At 35.4% G+C, this 17,743-nt stretch overlaps 1 protein-coding gene across 13 annotated transcripts in view; it reads left to right on the top strand.

The window, feature by feature from the left end:
• TRPS1 (transcriptional repressor GATA binding 1) overlaps positions 1-14,637 on the top strand; it is a 250,406-nt gene extending 235,769 nt beyond the window's left edge. For all 13 annotated transcript variants that reach the window (XM_032252294.1, XM_032252266.1, XM_032252220.1 and 10 more), the window contains 2 exons: positions 4,378-4,500; positions 7,767-14,637. In XM_032252294.1, the coding sequence (XP_032108185.1) occupies positions 4,378-4,500; positions 7,767-8,828 (1,185 nt within the window). In that variant the 3' untranslated portion in view covers positions 8,829-14,637. The remainder of the gene's footprint in view (positions 1-4,377; positions 4,501-7,766) is intronic.
• The last annotated feature ends 3,106 nt before the right edge of the window (positions 14,638-17,743 follow it).

The following is a 17,743-nucleotide window of genomic DNA, read 5'->3' as shown; positions in this document are numbered from 1 at the left end:
GCACAAGGTGATGGAGGTACGAATTATTATCTCTTAAGATAGCTTGTGGAAAAAGGAGAAATTTATTATTTAAACATACACAGGATCCAACTCTTGATCCACCTGCCTCGGCCTCCCAAAGTGCTTGGATGACAGGCGTGAGCCACCACACCCAGCCCCACATGTATTTTTGAGAAGGAGCTGATCCCAGGTACTTGCTAGGTGCTGGGGGTACTAGCTAAGGTAGAACAAGGCTCAGGCTCTCTTTTAACTGTATCATTATAGTCACAAATTGCTGGTGGTTCTATGTGTGTCTGTGTATGTTTAATTAATAAATTTCTCCTTTTTCCACAAGCTATCTTAAGAGATAATAATTTGTACCTCCATCGCCTTGTGCGAGAAAGGGGAAAATTATGGGTTATATGGATAAGATCAGTGCTGGGAGAGAAAAAGGATAGGAGTAAGTGGCTAGCAGATAACGCCAACTGGCATTCCTGAGGGGAAATGTAGCACAAATCTTACTCTCCTCCCAGACTGAGGGAAGATTCACATATGTAAAGCATGGTGGCCGGTGCCTGTAATCCCGACTACTCAGGAGGCTGAGGCAGGAGAGTCACTTGAACCTGGGAGGTGGAAGTTGCAGTGAGCCAAGATCACGCCACTACCCTCCAGCCTAGGCAACAGAGCAGCACTCCTCAAAAAAAAAAAAAAAAAAAAAAAAAAAACAAGAATAACAACAACAAAAATGTGGAATGTAGGAGTGGACAATGAATTTTTTTGATTGTGTTTCTACAACATCATCAGCCACCTCTGTCCAACTCCAGATTAATTTGTCAGCCTGAATGGAAGACATTTAAAAGGGATTTTTAAAAAAAAGAAACACTGCTTTTCTTCCTAAAATATTTTTTCTAAAACTAATGATAGAAATAGTAGCAGGCAGGCTTATTTTCTACTTTCTTAATGCTTAGCCTTACAGAGCACTGTCCTAGGTGCTTATTAGACTATTCAATGATGGTTAGGAAATAGGATTTCTGTCCTTAATAAGCTAATTGCAAAGGAGAGTGACAAAGTATTTTAAAACTGCCATGCAAGAGAAAGTATGAATGAAATAAGGTCATTAGTGCTTTTCTTTTTCTTTAAGTTAAATCCAAGCTTTGTCTTTGAAAATAGGGCAGGGGAGTCTTCGACCATGCATTCCTTTGGTAACAGGCCCCTGCCCTGTCCTTGATTGGGCTAAGGATGTTGATAACTTCAAAGGATATCCCTTACTGTGTTCTGCCAGGCTACATTGTACACGGTGTGACCAGGTCAGGGCTCACATCTGCATGGTGTTTTAGAAAGATGTGGTTCTGTAGTGACATAGCTCAGGACACTATACACTTCTCCCACCTTCTCTGATGCTTCTAGAAATTTTAATTGCACTAAAAATAAGTCTCCACAAGGCTTACCAAAGTACTTAATTTGTTTAGATGGGAGGTAACTTCATGTGTGAAAAATTTCTCACCTGCCTCTCCACCCCCATGCAAGCATGCTCCTATTGAATTCTAGGTGTGAACACCTAGATATTTCACTCTGACTCAACTTTCCATTCTCATGTTTGATAAGATTAGTATGAAAGAAATACATTTAACAATACCCAACCAAATGTTTTTAAGCATCTCTCAAATGTTCAATAACAAGATTCAAAGGCTGAAAAGAAAACTAACAAAATGTTTTTCTCATACAAAAGAAATCACAATTGAATCCTCTTGACAAATAGGATTTGAGCACTTACTACATCCCTGGCACTGTTTTAATTGCATCTATTAATCCACATAAGAATCGCAGTAGCTGTAAAGATCGGAGAACTTTAAGCATTGAAAGGTTAAGTGCCATTGCTTCTCAGCCTTTTGGCTAAGATCAAGCGTAGAAAGGTTAAGTGCCTTGCCCAGTGTTGTACCTGGCAAATGGCAGAGACAGGTTTTGAATACAAGTGTTCTGCCACCTAAATCTGTTTATTAACCTCCATGCTCTACTGACTCTGAACAAGTGTATTCGAAATACTCCTGATATATTTAAAATGTGATATGGTTTACCTAAAATATAGCAAACTATATTGTAGTCTTAAGTGCTGCTTTTAAAGCAAGTTATGCTTTTGGAAACTAGTGCTGTAATTGCAGGATTTTCCCTTTAACTAATGAAAGGCATTTTCTTTGCAAGAGAATTAAGCACCAAATTGTGCAAGGGTTGAAACACTCACTGAAATCAGGATTATACCCGCTTTGGCATGGTGTATCAAGCACCCAGGGCATAAGTAAAGAAAAGCAGGCTGGAGTGAATGGTTACACATTCACATTTGAGTTTCAGCCATATATGTGGGTTAGTTTCCAAATGGGCATTTGCATAGCCCTTGTGTGGATCAAGTTGGTGTTTATTTGCAAACATGTTATTTAGATCTAGGAAGATGACAGGATAGCCTCAGGAAAGTTTCACAATTATAACCTAACTAGGCTCCCCAGCTTACGTTGGATAAAGGGAGCCCCCAAAGTGTTTGATAAACACAACTTCTAATATTTCATTGATTTGGGTGGAAGCAGCAGTCTGCTTTTTCAGTAGGCCCTCATTGAGACTTGCAGACTTGACACCCAACATTTGTTATTGCTGTTACTGAGACTTAGAAACTCAAAATACATTCCTGGTTGGGAGTTGGGTGAGGTAGGGGGAGAGAAAAATGGGAGCCAGAGATTATCTTTGAAAATCTAGTTTTTATTACATCACCTAAAGTAGCACAACCTGCTACACTAATGAAATCGTGTTCTTGGTTTAAAAGGGTAATTGTTAGCCTGACTTTGTGCTCACTGAAAACATTCCCCCAATCTTGTTAAGTTATTGCTCTCATTTCAGATTTTTATGGCTGTGCAGCTTACCAGCCCTCATTTCTTTACGTTTCATTCATTTTCCTTGTATTGATGATTAATGGAGGATGTCGAATGTTAGAGTGAGCAGGCATCAGCAATTGCAAGATCATAATTAGTTTAGCTGACGAGAGCCTCTGATAGCACTTGCATCTGGATGGAAAAATTACCCTATAGGGAACTGGCTGCTCACCAGGTCTTTTTAGTGATACATTGTGAAACACCCGATGAATCAAATGCCCTTTCAATGCCAAGAAAGTGTTCCAGTCTTGAAGCCAAAATTATGTCTGCAGAAAGCTTTCCATTTGAAATGTATCAGAGTACAATTATAACCATTGTATTTTCTTGGCAGGGATACCACTCTTCTACAGTATGGATTTGAGTAAAATAAATTGCCTAAATTTTATGAATCCCTGAATTTTGACTTACAGCATTTGTAATATTTAATTTATAATAAAATTAGGTTCCAGCAGGACTTTTTCCACTCCTTATCTAACATGCATACTTTATCATTAAAGGCTTTGCTTCATAGAGAAAGGAGAGCTGAACTGCAGTTCAGGCTTTTTTTTTTTTTTTTTTTTTTTTGTCAGCAAGAGAATTCCATTTCCTGCCTGTTAGTATTTGTGCCTACAAACACAGCCTGACTTTTGTCTAAATGAGAAGTTTAATGGAATCATTACTTGATAGCAAGAATGGAACAAGCAATACCAATTATCTAGTTTTAAATATTCTTAGGTTATTTTTGAATCTGTTGATTACAGAACTCAGGCCACTAGAATCAGTTTGTATTCAGAAACCCTTGTGATTTCCAAGTCTAAGTCAGATAAAATAAATAGCCATTAAAGGGTCTATGTCGCCTTACTTAAGTAGGTATCTGATAAGGGTTCTCATTAGTAATACTGTACTTTTAGTTGACTGAAGTTTCTAAAACCCTCTCAGGTTTGAGGAACGGAGGAATCTTTCAGATTTTACAATTGCAAATGAAAGACCAGAATTGAGTGTCTTATATTCTCTTAATATTTACGTTACATGAATGACATACAAAAACACACAAATCAAGCTTGATTTTAAATGGTTTACATTTATTCCAAACTTGACTGCATTTTAAAGCTCAGGTAGCATGTGCTCCTCCTTTCCAAAGTGTATTAAACATATTGCCATGTTCTGTCTTTTTTACTTTTGTTTTGACACTTTTAAAAGGTATATTTTAGGGTTCAGCATTTAGGAGCCATCATTAAAGTCATAAAACCCAAAGTTCAAAAAGTTAAAGCTGTTTCTGTGAAAAGCCTTTGGTGTTCCACACACCTCATCCATCACTGTAGGGTTAATTATAATGAAAATCAGTGGTGCCTATTAAACACAATTGAACCTGACCTCATTATGGGCAGTGTGGTTTTATACTGTCATTGTTGCTAGTCTAAAGACAAAACTCCTGGGTTGATTTGGTCTAACTCCACTGATCATGTGACTCACCTCTGACCTTGGTTTTTTCCCCCTGTTTCAGAGGCGTAGAGGCTCCGGTGTTTTTTGTGCCAATTGCCTGACCACAAAGACCTCTCTCTGGCGAAAGAATGCAAATGGCGGATATGTATGCAATGCGTGTGGGCTCTACCAGAAGCTTCACTCGGTAAGAACTTGTTCCACTCTTTCAGGAAAAGCTTTATAAAGCAGTGTTGGCCTGGTCTGTGGTGTGATAAGTCCCATTCCCTGGCTTGCAGTGCCTGCCCCCGCAGGGTTGTTTAATACAGTCACTTTGAGTGCACATGTGATTTATGGTGAAAGGGGCTTAGATGTTATGGGGAGATACGTTTGAGGTCATTAGTAATGCATTATGCTTCTTTTGATATAAAAGAGGAAAATGATTGATTTCTGGGAACTTCACAGCAGATAGTTGCACTAACGGTTATCAGAATTCAGTGAAATTATTTTTGGAAAAAAAACTTTTTAGAAGTTTTGGCAATATGCAAAAAGTTTAAAAAATTAAAAAGGACTTTTACATTCAGTATAAAATATAAGGCAGGGAAAGAATTAGTATTTTTTAGTTTACCTTCAGAATTCACAAGAGTTATCTTGACTACTTTACGGGCTAGAGGGGCACATGTGGAAGGATAGTACTGAACTGTGCTAGGAACAGGGAATATCACATGAATCTCCACAGTGCCTCCAATGGGTATTTCAATGAGGCATCTGAAGTTCTGAATAGCACACTCACCAGGGTAGAGTAAGGTGCAAAGATACTTTGTCTTTTAAGCTCTGCAGCTGGCTTTGGCTCATGGAGGTCCACTGAATTACTTTTTCTCAAATTTTAGTTGTTAGAGTTCTGTAAGAAAATTAAAACTCACAAATCCTCCATCTGAATATGGATTTAACTTCCTGAAGGATTTTGTTTTTTCAGTTTAGAAAGTTCATCTGCTGACAAGAGCTGACTTTAAAATAGGAATCCCCCATTTAGTAAACAGAAATTTATTTCCCTGTGCCTTTTTCATTTTGTTTGGCATTTTACCATAGCTCTTAGCACAAGCCAGTGAATACATTACGGCTACAGGGAATACAATTTTAGACAAAACGTTCTCATAAATGGACTATTGGAAGCACTCTTTTAAAAAATGCATGCTGCTAACAATACTAATTGGCAGTAAACTGTAAAAACCTTAGTTATTAGCACATAGCTAGTAGAAAGATTCCACCCCCCACCGCATACCACCTTATTTTTTTTTAACCTTCACCATTTAAGCATAGCAATAAGCTTCCATTTAATGAGAACTGACATTAATGATTTTAATTGAACTCTGGCCAATCATAGGCCAAGAATTAATTAAACTACTGCTCTGCCAGATTATGGTAATTTAACCACTGTGATATAAACTGTTTTCTAAAAATTATTTTAATATTCGTCTGTCCAGAGGTAAGATGTTTTTAGTTTTAAGGGTTTTAAAAACCATCCATTGAAATGCATAAAGGTTGTGTTCACATTTCATGTCAAAAACTGACACAAAAGTTGTGACAGTTTAAAAAAGGAATTTATGCAAATTTCAGGTTTCTTTATACTATATAAATTAAATAATCCATACGTTTATAATGCTAATATGAACTGTTTGTAAACCTGGATCTTCTGAGCAAAATAATTGCACATGGCATAACCAAGCTATGTTGAATTTTCTTTCTTAAACTAATAATGAATTGTCAATAACAAGTGTGTTATCTTTCTTTACTTCAAAGTACGTTTGTAACAACAGAAATGTTCCAAAAAGGATTTATAGTTGAACTTGATTAAGCTATAAGAGGTACTGCCTATGAATTGAAGTGCATCCCTTCTAGGAATAATTTATAAATTATATTTATATTTATTTTTATTTTAAAATTTATATTTATATTATTATATTTATATTTATGTTTATATTTAAAATTTTATAATGTATAATATTATACATTATACAAATAGAATATACAATGTATTACATATTATGTAATATAATGAATAATTTTATAAAGTCACAAATTTATATTTATAAATTATATTTTTATTTATAGTCATGTTTTATGTATAAATTATTTTCTGATTTCAGTAATCTTTTAGAAAAATCAGACTTTAACCCATTCAAAGAGAATCCTAAATTTGTAACCTATAAATATGCATTAATTTATCAAATTTATTCTTTTGATTTTATACATCAAAGAGTTCCGACCGAAAGTAAAGTTTTTATTTTAGCCTTATCCATGGATTTAAGTCATATGGTATAAATACCTGTTGAACATGCCCCTAAATACCAACGATGTAATGTTTAAGCTAAACAAAATACTTAGGCTGAATGAAAGTTAGCATTTACTTTAAGTAAAGAGTAGAGAGACAGATCAGATATTTAAACCAAAGCTACACACGAATTTAGATTTTCAACACACACCTAATGCTTCACCTATTAATAAGTAAAATCCTACACTGCAAATATAAAATATTATTAAAGGGAGAGAAGTAGAAGTAAGAAGAAAAAAATCCCTCTATATTACTTGATGACCTGATACTTTTCCTCACAATTCTGTCAGTTTATCTTTGATTATTTATGCTCTGATATGAATATTTTATATTCATATTTGCTATTATTTAGAAGCATGCATGTATTAGTTGCTTAGGTTGCCATAACAAAATACATAAACTGGGTGGCTTTAAACAATTGAAATTTATGTTTTCACATTCTGAAGGCTAGAAATCTGAGATCAGGTTCCTGCACACTTGAATTCTGAAGAGCGCTCTCTTCTTGACTAAGCCATCTTCTATCTGTGCCCTCACATAGTGGAGAGAGATCTCTTTCTCTTCCTCTTCTCATAAGGCTACAGTCCTATTGGATTAGGGCCCCACCCTTACAACCTCATTTAACTTTAATTTCCTACTAAGGACCCTGTCTCCAGATACAGTCACACTGTGGTTTAGGGCTTCAGTGTACAAACGTATTCGGCCTATAGCAATGTGTAATTTTTCCACTCTTATCATCAATCTGTTTCTCTTATGTTACCATCATATGTTGGCATTTTAGTGCACAACTCAAAAATTGAAAAAAAAATTCAGAAAAATCACATCTCTTCAAGTAACTTTCTACACAGTTTCATCACTAAATGATGCAATCTCAAAATCTGTTCCATTTGGAAAGGCTGTTTTCAAATAGATTAAAGTTTTCAGTCCCCCCTGCAAAGATGGATGTGATTTAATTAGGCTAAAATAGCGCATTTGGTTACTGCCTCGGATCCTGCTTAGGGTAAAAGGAGGAGATTTAGTACACCTACGGCATAAAGCCTATCCCCGCTTTGAACTTAAGCATGGTTTATATGTGAGGAATTTTTAACACATTTTAAAGTATATTTTAATGTTTTCCTTTTGTGTATTGTGTGTGTTCTCTGCAGACTCCCAGGCCTTTAAACATCATTAAACAAAACAACGGTGAGCAGATTATTAGGAGAAGAACAAGAAAGCGCCTTAACCCAGAGGCACTTCAGGCTGAGCAGCTTAACAAACAGCAGAGGGGCAGCAGTGAGGAGCAAGTCAATGGAAGCCCATTAGAGAGGAGGTCAGAAGATCATCTAACTGAAAGTCATCAGAGAGAAATTCCGCTCCCAAGTCTAAGTAAATATGAAGCCCAGGGTTCATTGACTAAAAGCCATTCTGCTCAACAGCCAGTACTGGTCGGCCAAACTCTGGATATTCACAAAAGGATGCAACCTTTGCACATTCAGATAAAAAGTCCTCAGGAAAGTACTGGAGATCCAGGAAATAGTTCATCTGTATCTGAAGGGAAAGGAAGTTCTGAGAGAGGCAGTCCTATAGAAAAGTACATGAGACCTGCAAAACACCCAAATTATTCACCACCAGGCAGCCCTATTGAAAAGTACCAGTACCCACTTTTTGGACTTCCCTTTGTACATAATGACTTCCAGAGTGAAGCTGATTGGTTGCGGTTCTGGAGTAAATATAAGCTCTCCGTTCCTGGGAATCCGCACTACTTGAGTCACGTGCCTGGCCTACCAAATCCTTGCCAAAACTATGTGCCTTATCCCACCTTCAATCTGCCTCCTCATTTTTCAGCTGTTGGATCAGACAATGACATTCCTCTAGATTTGGCGATCAAGCATTCCAGACCTGGGCCAACTGCAAACGGTGCCTCCAAGGAGAAAACGAAGGCACCACCAAATGTAAAAAATGAAGGTCCCTTGAATGTAGTAAAAACAGAGAAAGTTGATAGAAGTACTCAAGATGAACTTTCAACAAAATGTGTGCACTGTGGCATTGTCTTTCTGGATGAAGTGATGTATGCTTTGCATATGAGTTGCCATGGTGACAGTGGACCTTTCCAGTGCAGCATATGCCAGCATCTTTGCACGGACAAATATGACTTCACGACACATATCCAGAGGGGCCTGCATAGGAACAATGCACAAGTGGAAAAAAATGGAAAACCTAAAGAGTAAAACCTTAGCACTTAGCACAATTAAATAGAAATAGGTTTTCTTGATGGAAATTCAATAGCTTGTAATGTCTTATGAAGACCTATTAAAAAAAAAATACTTCATAGAGCCTGCCTTATCCAACATGAAATTCCCTTCTTTTATTATTCTTTCTTTTGATGAGTAGGTTACCAATATGAAAAAGTGAGATAAATGGTCAGTGAGAAAGAGTGGAAGATGGTAAGCATTCACGTTTTAAAGCCTATTAAGTCAAAACCATCTTGGCCAATATGTACTGGGGAAATAATCCATAAGAGATATCACCAGACTAGAATTAACATGTTTGTAAAGAAAGAGACCAAAACTGTCTAGAATGTGAAAGGGTTTACATATTATGATACTAAAGCAGTATTGGGCTGGCCATTGGACCATTTGTTCCAAAACCCATAAATTGTTTTCCCTAAATTTATAAGTATCATGAAACCCTAGGCAGAGGAGGGGAAATTAAAGGTCCAGGGCAATGAAAGAAAAATGGTGCCCTCTCAATTTGGTCTCCTCTCATTGGCCGTATTTCAGATTTGGACCTAGAAACGCGAGCTGTGGTTAGGCTTGGTTAGAGTACAGCAAGAAACGTGACAGATGGTGGCACGCTGTTTTTAGCCAGCCCTGCCTGTACATACACATGCACACCCTCTCTGATATTTTTGTCCTTTAGATGTTCAAATACTCAGTAGTCCTTTTGTTTGCAGTTTAGGTTCATTTTGTCCACACATAGATCCATTTTAGAAAACAATGTCCTTGATGCTTCTGTTATTTCATTTTAGCCAGGTATTTCTTTCTTGTGTGTAATGAACCAGTATGGATTTGCTTTTCTAAGCTTCCTGTTGGTTTACTAATCTCACTTGGCACATTATAACTAAAGGAATCCCCTGAATTCAAAACCATAGATGGATACAAATGTCAGACCATGGGTTTAATTTGTTTCGGACACACGGCATTTCTTCACAAGGTAACCTGCTGTATTTATTTATTTTCTTTTGGTTAAATATAATTTCCAAACTTTGTGGTCAGGCAGTGTCTAAGGTTACGTTACCACAGACTGACAGTTGGTTTATGTACCAGTCAATCCCTTCATTTAATGTATACAGGTTTAGTTAAGTAGCATTAAATAGGATTCTTAGAAGTATGTCCTCATAGTACTTTTAATACTTAAGGCTTTGTAAAAACTATCCATGAAGGGAAAGCTCCTCAGCATAACTGCTCAGGGAAATAGGGCTAAATAACTGAACATTAAATAATTGGTTAAAGGTGCTGTTAGTCGAGCCTCAATGCTTGCTACAAGGATGTATGTACAAGGACTGACTTTAATAATTTGCATTATATTGTCCCAACCAGTAGTTTATTTTTTGCCACGGAGATGTAGAAGATATTACAAGCTACTGGATGCACTGTCAGATTAACTTATTTCATTAAAGAAGTTGGGAGAACAAATAGGAAAAAAAAACTTATTTTTCTAGTAAATATTAATGTATTACATTTCAAATAATGGTGCCTGACATATTGAATAATTATTTTCTACAGTGTACGTATGCAACAAAGATATTCCATCATGCATTAGAGTCAGTTCTGGCTCTGCCTAGCTGTTTACATTTGCAAATGTAGCAAACAAGGTAATGAAGCAACTATTTCTATTGCAGTAGATATCCTTTTGTGTGTGTGTGTGTGCATTAAAGTTGTAACCGGTAACATGAAACAAATGAAAGTTCTTGCTATAATGGTATGGAAAACAAGAAGGAAATGAAAATATTTTTATGCCTACTTAGGAAAAAAAGGGTAGCACTATTCATTCCAAGTACTTTTTTTTTTAATTTTTAAGCTCTTAACTCACATTGTTATGCTTAAGATGATAAACATATATCCTCTTTTTATTGCTTTGTCTATGTTTCATATGAAACATTTCAGAAATTATTTTGATAAGTGTTGCTGGAATCTGCAACGCTGATGTTATTATTGCATTCTGTAGTTGCATTTGCACTCCATTTTTACATTAATTCGCAGTTGCTTTGTATTGTTTTGTTTTGTTTGGGTTTTGTTTCTTTTTCACAGTGCCGGGTCTTCATTTCTTAAAGTTGGATGGCAGGTAGAGTTCAACCAGTTCGTGACTGTTGTAGCGAATGAAGTTAAAAAATGTCTTTCTTATGTTGTGTTGTCATTTTCATTCTTGCATTTTTGTTTGCATATTAAAAAAAGAGAAATGAGAAAGCAAGAGACAGAAATCAGGACTAAGTCCTCTGCTTCAGTTTCATTGTTAATGGGCCTTATTCTGATCTCACCTGTCGCGTAGCTCTAATATTCACGTAAACTGAAATAAAGAAGTGGAATGAGGAGCTTTGACATTCAAATTATGTGATGTAATTTATCTTCCTTAGGAATTTTGATGGATGCATCTCAAAATATATAGCCAGACTTGAGAGGTGACAATTAGTGATCTAAAAAAGAGAGGAGATTCCCCAAACCACAATATTTAATTTTCTTAGTAAAAAGAATAACAAAATGCATCATGGCAATCCTCAAGAAACATTATCTATGTGGACTGCTTAAATCAGCAAAACACCAGAAGTTTGGTTAACTTGGGCAATATGACAAGTATTAATTTTGGGGCAAAATTACTCATTAAGCAATTTCTCTAGTGTGTGGGACACAAATAGATTTTTTATTTTTGGCATGTATGCCTTTTTATTTTCATTCAATTTTTTTTTTTCTCAGACAGACATGGTAGTAATGACTAGCATTGGAAAATACCTATCACTATTGGAATATTTATGGTCAGTCTACTTTTTAGTAGAATATTTTTGGATAGCATTGACACAATAGATCTTATTCCATACTTCTTTATTATTGATAATTTTATTTTCATTTTTGCTTTCATTATTATACATATTTTGGTGGAGAAGAGGTTGGGCTTTTTAAAAAAGAGACAAAAATTTATTATAACACTAAATACTCCTTATTTTTTGACTTATTAAAGCCTTTATTCCATCTCTCAAAATATATTATTAAATTTATTTTTTTAATTTAAGATTTCTGAAATATTTTATCTTAAATTGTAATTTTAAATGAGCTATGGTACGGAACCTTTTATTAATGAGGATTTTCATGATGATTTAGGAATTTTCTCTCTTGGAAAAGGCTTCTCCTGTGATGAAAACGATGTGACAGTTAAAATTGTATGCCATTTAAAAACTGAAAACCTTTTAAAAATATTTCTCTATATTCTAAATAGAACTTTGGATCAAACTTTAGGCCAGGACCAGCTCATGCGTTCTCACTCTTCCTTTTCTCATTCTTTCTCTCATCACTCACCTCTGTATTCATTCTGTTGTTTGGGATAGAAAAATCATAAAGAGCCAACCCACCTCAGAACATTGTGGATTGAGAGAGACACTACATGAATCCAAGTATATGAGAAAAGGATGGAGCTCTAATAGATAACTCTCTAGTTCAAAAGGAAAAGAGTGTGCCCAATTCTCTCTACATGACATATTGAGATTTTTTTTTTAATCAATTTTTAAGATAGTGATGTTCTGTTCTAAACTGTTCTGTTTTAGTAAAGGTAGATTTTTAGAAAACAAGCATGGGGATTCTTTTCTAAGGTAATATTAATGAGAAGGGAAAAAAGTATCTTTAACAGCTCTTTGTTGAAGCCTGTGGTAGCACATTATGTTTATAATTGCACATGTGCACATAATCTATTATGATCCGATGCAAATACAGCTCCAAAAATATTAAATGTATATATATTTTAAAATGCCTGAGGAAATACATTTTTCTTAATAAACTGAACAGTCTCAGTATGGCTATTAAAGTAATTATTAGCCTCCCGCTGTGTGGCTGCTAAACATCACAAAGTGACCGGTCCTGAGACCTGTGAACTGCTGCCTGTTTAGTAAATAAAATTAGTGCATTTCTAGAGGGGGAATATCTGCCATCCAGTGGTGGAAATGTGGAGTAAAGACGCTGGTGGTCTGCTTCTGTGCTGTATGCCAGCCTTTTGCCTAAAGTTGAGAGGAGCTCAACTTTAGTTACTGTTTCTGGGTGGGGCAAAAAACAAACAAACAACAGCAACAACAACAAAAAACAAACACTTAAGGCATCTTTGGTGAGCCAGTAAGGTGAAAGCTTGCTGACTGTCCAATATACAGGAGAAAATTGAGGAATTGAAATGCAACCTGAGTATAAAACTAAATATTCTAACCAAAGGTAGGTACTGTTAGGTGGAATTCTATCAGCAGACAAATGAGAAGAAGATAGAAGGACACCCATCGGGACTTTTAGGGCAGTGTTATTTTCCCAAAGAAAGACGGCCAAGGGCAGAGGCATGGCTTCTTCACAGAGCACTTCCTTTTGATTTTTCAATACTGTTTCATAGACAGTGGACTCACATATTCCTGAAAGTGGCACAGTTGCTTAGAAAGCATCCCAGTTAATTGCAGTAATTAGAACTTCTGGAATATGCTAGGGCAGAAGTATGTCAGGTCAGGGATGAAGAAAATGTGAAATTCAAGAGTAATCCACATATGGAAACTAGATAATGTACGTTCATGTGTTCTCTTGAAAGGAAAGGGAGAGCTGTAAGCTTCACTCTGTCCTACACCAGAGAAAAACAAGAATAACTTTACCGTGGAAATAATGTTTACCTTTATCAGAGAAAATGGTCCTTCTAGTCCATAGAGTCCCAACACTCAATTCTGGTTTTCCCCTGGTTGTTTCTTTCACATATGGACTGCAGCATATCACTTTTTCTTTTTGTGCCTCAGGTTCCTCAGCTGTAAAATGGAAAAAAAATATATTAATAATAATAATATTAATAATAATAATGGTAATGTAGTATTTGTTTGTAAAGCACTTTGAGATCCTTGGTTGAGAGGCACCATACGAGTGCCAAGTATTATTATGTGGCCAAGGGGATTATATAAACTGTCAGTTCCCATGGGCCAAGAAAGGTTGGGGTCATTTTTCTTAAAGATGAGCTGTAAATATCAACTAGGCAGCCAATAGTGTTGACTATGAAGATGCAAAACTATTACTAGGCTGATAAAACCATAGTTTCTTAATGGCTACCAATAAGGCAAATATCACAATAACAAATGCCAAATTGCTTAGGGTGGACTATTTGACAACCACATGGAAATTTTGGGGGGAGGCATGCGGGGGGGGAACATCTCAAAATGCCAATGTAAAATTAACTTACAGCAATATTCACCAGCAGAAAATGTCTTTCATGTGGAATGATTTCATGTTGCTAAGAAAAAGAATTCAATTTGTAGTCCTGATTTGAATATTAGAATGTTGGCTATAATAGTTCTGTTCTTACAACACATGAAATTTTTTTTGTTTTATTTTATTTTGTTTTCATAGTGCATGTTCATTTCTACTCACAAACATGTTCTTGGTGTATTTCTTATGCAAACAATCTTCAGGCAGCAAAGATGTCTGTTACATCTAAACTTGAATAATAAAGTTTTACCACCAGTTACACATAACGGCGTTGGTATGGTTTATATGGATTCACTTTCATCCATCTAGCAATAGGAAATACAGATCATTGTAACAAATATATACAGGCTCTGCTGAATTGAGATGGTGAAATCAAATCACCATTCTAAAAAATTATTACTCATATTGATAAAGCCTGGATTCTCTCAAGTTATTTTGTTTTGCTTTGCTTTTTTCTTTAACCAATCCATCTCTTATTGATAGATTTTGTGTAAAAAGATATATACTAGTTTCTTCAGAAAGATTAACAATAAAAATTGTGTTTATTTCAAAAACATTTATTGAGTACCAAATATTGAGTGTTGAGTATTGGGTAATGATTATGTTACGATATGTAAAAACTCCTGCTTATGAAGTTTAACTTTGAATTCAGTATACTTACGTGAATATGATGCAAAGATCCTAATCGATCATCTCAAAAAGTTTAAACTAATATATCTAATATATTGTTTGTTTGGCTAAAATCGAATTAATCAGAGCAAGTTCCCTGAAAGATGACTTCGAAAGAAAAATGAGGCAGAAGAGAGAGATTCAGATAGGAAAGGACATTGGGAAGAATCACCTGCATCTTTTTCACCAGAAGGAAGAACACTTTGACAGAACACAAAATATATAAATAATTGATTGCTTCAGAAGATTTGTTTGGAAATTTTCAAAATCATTAGTATCTCCCCTCATTACACAATCTTCATTTCTTATTTTTGGGAGCCCAAATTAAGGAGCAGGTCCTTCTAATTCGTGTTTTTTTTTTCCCCCTGCTTTTTCTCCCTTTTTCTTTCCCTGTTTTGAAAATAGCAGAGTCTTTGAGAGGCTTTAATAATGGGAATGCCTTGCTTTGCAGCTGGAGGTAATGTTCTTTAGATAAGACTGTAATAATAACATTTAATGTGATTCCTCCTCCTATGTAGAACTTGATTCTTGCATCAAGGACCACCCTTCAGATAAAGAATTTACATGTTCTCACCCAGGACTGTCAGAATCTCATTAGAAGAGGGATATGTTGCCATCAGCTATTTACCCTTATTTGAGGAGAGAAAAGTGAGTTAGTCAGCATCGTGACCCTGCTGTCACCTCTGGGTCTCCCATCTCTGTGCAGACAGAGCAGGGGTCCAGAAAAGGAACATACAAGGACACAAACGAATAGGCAAGTAGTCTTCATGGATGCAGCCAGCTGGGAAGAGACTCTGAGAACTAGAGAGCTCATTCCACAAGTAGAAAGGTAGTCTTTCTCTGTTGTTTCAGTTGTCCTGTCATATTTTAACCAAAGCCAAACCCCTATCTTCTTCTGATAATTTCCACTAATTTTCTTTTTTTTTTTTTTTTTTTTATTTTTTTTTAAAATTTTCCTTTTTTTTTTTTTTTTTTTTTTTTTTTTTTTATACAAAGTCTTGCTCTGTTGCCAGGCTGGAGTGCAGTGGCTCAGTCTTGGCTCACTGCAACCTCTGCCTCCTGAATTTAAATGATTCCCCTTCCTCAGCCTCCTAAGTAGCTGGGGATACATGTGCAAATCGTGCAGGACTGTTACATAGGTATACACATGCCATGGTAGTTTGTTGCATCCTCAGTTTGTGTATATTTTAAATCTGGTTTCTAAATGAGAATGTGGCAATTACTTGTCAAATAAATGCCAGGTAATTCCAATTGTACAAAATAAAATAAGTAGTCTTTTTTCAACCCTAAGCATATTGCCAAAGGAGATTGCTTACTTGGGTTTGCCAGATTCTCAGTTTTTAATAAAAACTGAACAAAGGGAATTTTATGTAACGTTTCCTAAGTTTTAAATGTTAGTTGCTTACTTTTTTTTTTTTTTTTCGAGACTGCGAGCCAAACAAAACACTTATTGAGAATAAATTCCACTGGTAGATTGCCATAGTCTGACCCCTGGAGCTTGAACAATAGTGAACTCTGATAACTGGCAGGGAGGAAATTGGGCAAGGGCTGAGGTTAGTTGCTTTTCCTCTGGGTTTTGTCTTGGGTTCCAGTCTATCTTCAGCTCTACTAGGAAGCCCAGCAGAATCACGGTTGTTGCACCTGTCTGATTCCTTCCGAGCCAAATTGCTCAAGACTAACAACACTGGCACAGAAGAGAAATAAACCCTATTTTTCAGCATATTGCAAATTACTTTGTACTTTTATTCTTCATCTTTGTAACCCCAAGTCCAGATGTGTTGTTTTTAAAACATACTGATATGAACAAATTTACCCTTTCATGAACAAAGAAAATGTCAAAACTATTCAAAGTAGCTGGAGTTAATGTTTGACAATGTCCAAGATGACCTTATAGTCCTCTCCATGTCATATTTTAAAGTGAAAATACTAGGGGTAGAAAATAAAATAGAACAATAGATGGAAGGAAGGAGCTTTTTCATGTCACAGTTGATCATATTAATGAATTAAAAACCAATTTGTATATAAAATAAGAAATTTTATAATGAAATCTTACTTCTAGTTTTATAATACTGTTATCTAATAGATTCAGGATGTCAGTAGTCCTAAGACCATCTTTCATAAATGTAGTATTTATATAAAGTACTTACATGAACCAACAGCTGGTTCTTCTCCCAACTTACTGCTTAATAAAAACAAACAGAAAACATTAACAAATATAATAGAAATTGCTTAAGTTATTTCCATAAATAGAAAGCCAATTTCCAAGTTGAAACTACACAAGCACTAAACTGTAAGCAGTTTCTCAGGAGTATTTATGAACCCCAACCCATGAATACACCACAGACTTTTTCTCAGAATATGTACCACCTCTGACACGAAAGCAATGTCTGCCACCACCATGATTACACACTAGTTTTTAAAGCTAATATAATATAAAACTGATGGTATTTTCTTCAGCACTTAGATATTTTCTTTCTACATAGTAGGTACTACTCAATGTAATTGATGTATTCTTAAAACATATATTCATATATATATATATATATACATATATATATATATATATATATATAGCAGTGATTTTGCAAAGCATGAGTTTAGTTATCATGATGGTACATTTTCTATAATTATATATTTTTTATAATTACCTTGATGATTTTTTCCTCTAGTGAAATCAGCATTGTTGTTGTTTTGTTATTCATTGGTAATACTATGTAGTACAAACCCAGGCTTCATTAAACAACATCAATCTAGTCAAAAAATTTTAATTGAGTATTTACTATGTACTGGGCTCTAGTCCAGACATTTGAGATAGATCAATGAAAGAAAACATTCCCACAACCCTGTCTATATGGAAGAAAGTCAGACAATGAACATACAAAATAAGCAAATATATTAATAACTGTACATGTTAGAGAGTAATAAGTGTTCTGGATTAGCATTAAGGCAAAGTGGGGTGGATGGAACCATATTCAATAGGGTAAATAGTAGGT

This window comes from Sapajus apella, unplaced genomic scaffold (genome assembly GCF_009761245.1).
Source record: "Sapajus apella isolate SASKATOON/1434 unplaced genomic scaffold, GSC_monkey_1.0 scaffold3, whole genome shotgun sequence".
In the NCBI taxonomy this organism is placed as follows: domain Eukaryota; kingdom Metazoa; phylum Chordata; class Mammalia; order Primates; family Cebidae; genus Sapajus; species Sapajus apella.
Note: the sequence above shows the minus strand (reverse complement) of the source record. Positions and strands in the feature narration are given on the sequence as shown.